This window comes from Ranitomeya imitator, chromosome 5, assembly GCF_032444005.1.
Source record: "Ranitomeya imitator isolate aRanImi1 chromosome 5, aRanImi1.pri, whole genome shotgun sequence".
Taxonomy (NCBI): domain Eukaryota; kingdom Metazoa; phylum Chordata; class Amphibia; order Anura; family Dendrobatidae; genus Ranitomeya; species Ranitomeya imitator.
Genome location: NC_091286.1, coordinates 122,804,516 through 122,806,721, shown reverse-complemented (window position 1 = coordinate 122,806,721; position 2,206 = coordinate 122,804,516). Strand labels below are relative to the sequence as shown.

Below are 2,206 nucleotides of genomic sequence, written 5' to 3'. Positions count from 1 at the left end.
TGTAACCAGAATGAGGGACGACTTTGCTGAGTATTTTGTTTCACCTGTGGGTATGGTGCCCTGGCAAGATAACATTGTGTGAACTTTAATTTAATTTCTTGTTGATAAATGTTTGTGTATTAATTTTTTTTTAATACCACCAACTTCATACTTAGTAGAATACACTTTTGTATATGTGGTATAATAAACCCAATGTTTATACGTTCAAACGTGCGGTATGTTTTTATTAACAATTATTAACATATCAAAAGAATCAACCATAAGCAATAACTTTTCAAACAAAACCATAATTTATTGAAATCTGAAATTTAACAAACCTTTGGAAAAAAATTATAGGTTGGTTGACTGAACAAATACTGTCAACCTTTTTTTATTTTGTTTTAATCTGTTAGGGTACAGTGTAATTTTTTTTTTTTTTGGTAATGTAAGCCCTTTTTTTTTGTAAAAAAATACATAATACATAACATACATACAACAAACTGTTCACAAATCTGTAAAATGCTGGGTGGAGATATTACCGGAGGGGCTGGAATGTTGGACCACGTCGATAGGTGGGGAATGTGTTTGCTGGGCAGACTGATGGGGAGAAAATGTAGTAGCCAGCGCTGGGGAGGGTGTTGTAGGCCTAGGGGTAGGAAGAGTAAACGGGGAAGGAAAGCCAGATGAGGAAAACATTGGGGAAGACAGTGTTCTTTGAGGCCGGGATGGGAATAGGGACTGGGTTTGGATTTGGGACTGTGGTTGGTATTGGGACTGGGGTTGGTATTGAGATTGTGGTTGGTGTTGGGACTGGGGTTGGTATTGGGACTGGGATTGGTATTGGGACTGGGGTGGGAAATTTGTAGTGCCAGTGTGGGGAGGTGTGGGATTGTGGCTCATGACCCGCAGTAGAGCAGTATGGCATTCGTGCATTACCTGCATCTGCTGGTCAAGAGTTAGCTTTTCCATGCTCCTGAGCATTGATTGGAAAAAAAGATTGGCCGGTGATTGACTTACATCTGAATGCAGCCTATCCAAGCGACTGCTGGTTTCAGTGTGGGTTTCACTGATGCGTGCTTGCACCATGCTGAAACCAGCAGTCACTTGCTCTCCCCAAATCTTGAAAGAGTTTTGAAAGGATGCATTCAGATGCAAGAACTCAGGAGCATAGCTCCTTTCCGGACCCCTCTGTCGCTGCCGCCATGAACCTAACGGTGGTATAGAGGTGGCAGGATCAGAGGGGTGTGGTAAAGGGAACGCTACGTCTGTACCAGCAGATTCAAGTAACGAGGGCTGCGATACTGCTCCACTGCTGGTGGCTGTGGCTGTGGATGGGGCAGAGGTACCATAAGGGACAGATGAGGGGTCATAGGGATGTGGCCTACCGACGTGGCCCTCGGTGACGGACTCCTGAGAGATTGCTACAGAGGGGTCCGAGGTTGTTGCAGGCGCCCGGTGGCTGGAGAAGGTGCTGTGAAATAGACAACAAATAACAATTAATATTGATTTGAGACAAAGCCCTGACTGAAACCAAACAAGGTAGTTACAATTGGTCATTCGATGGCCTGTTGAATACTTACACTCTTTGCAGCATACTCTCACGTAGGAAGGACAGGGCCGGCCCATGTTTGTATGGAGTCCTTCTTCGGCGTCCTGAGCCACTCGGGGCCTGCATCTCCAGGTTGAACTCCCTCTTGTAGCGATCTCTGAGTGACTGCCACCGCTTCCTAACCCTTTCACCTGTAAAGACAATAATACAATCACGTAAGTTATAACGCATTTCATTCTGTTCAAAACATAACTGTAAAGTTCATACTTACATTCTTGATTCTGCTGACTTGGTTCAAGGTCCTCCCACCTTGGCAAAACATTTAGGCATACTTGCTCCCAAAGCCGACGGGTGACATATGTGTCTGCAAGGCGGCGGTCACCCATATGCCAGAGTGGCTGCCGTTCGCAGACCTCCTCAGTAAGCCGTTCGACATCAATGCCCATTGTGTCCTCTGTGTCTGAATCGGCAGCGCGCTGTTGATATAACAAAAATAAAAAGAACATTACAACACTGAATCAGAAAAAGATTGTAAGAGACACCACAAAAAAAACAAAAAAAAAACACACACACCTGACGGCGACCGCGGCCATGAGAACGTCGGCTCCGGGCGCGCCTTGGAGGATCTTGCCGTGCAGCAGACTGGAAAACATTACAAATAATTACGCGACAGTTAGG

General features: G+C 45.1%; 1 protein-coding gene across 2 annotated transcripts; it reads right to left on the bottom strand.

Annotated features, from left to right (window-relative positions):
* Positions 1-397: 397 nt before the first annotated feature.
* LOC138680569 (uncharacterized) lies at positions 398-1,966 on the bottom strand. Of its 2 annotated transcripts, XM_069767919.1 has the most exons (3): positions 1,800-1,966; positions 1,560-1,719; positions 398-1,450 (listed from the first exon to the last, which is right to left on the bottom strand). In XM_069767919.1, exons 1-3 carry the CDS (start codon positions 1,912-1,914, stop codon positions 484-486), a joined length of 1,242 nt encoding a protein of 413 aa, XP_069624020.1. In that variant the 5' UTR covers positions 1,915-1,966; the 3' UTR covers positions 398-483. The 2 variants fall into 2 exon arrangements, with proteins under 2 accessions (XP_069624020.1, XP_069624019.1); XM_069767918.1 differs by having other exon boundaries at positions 398-1,719.
* Between the last annotated feature and the right edge of the window lie 240 nt (positions 1,967-2,206).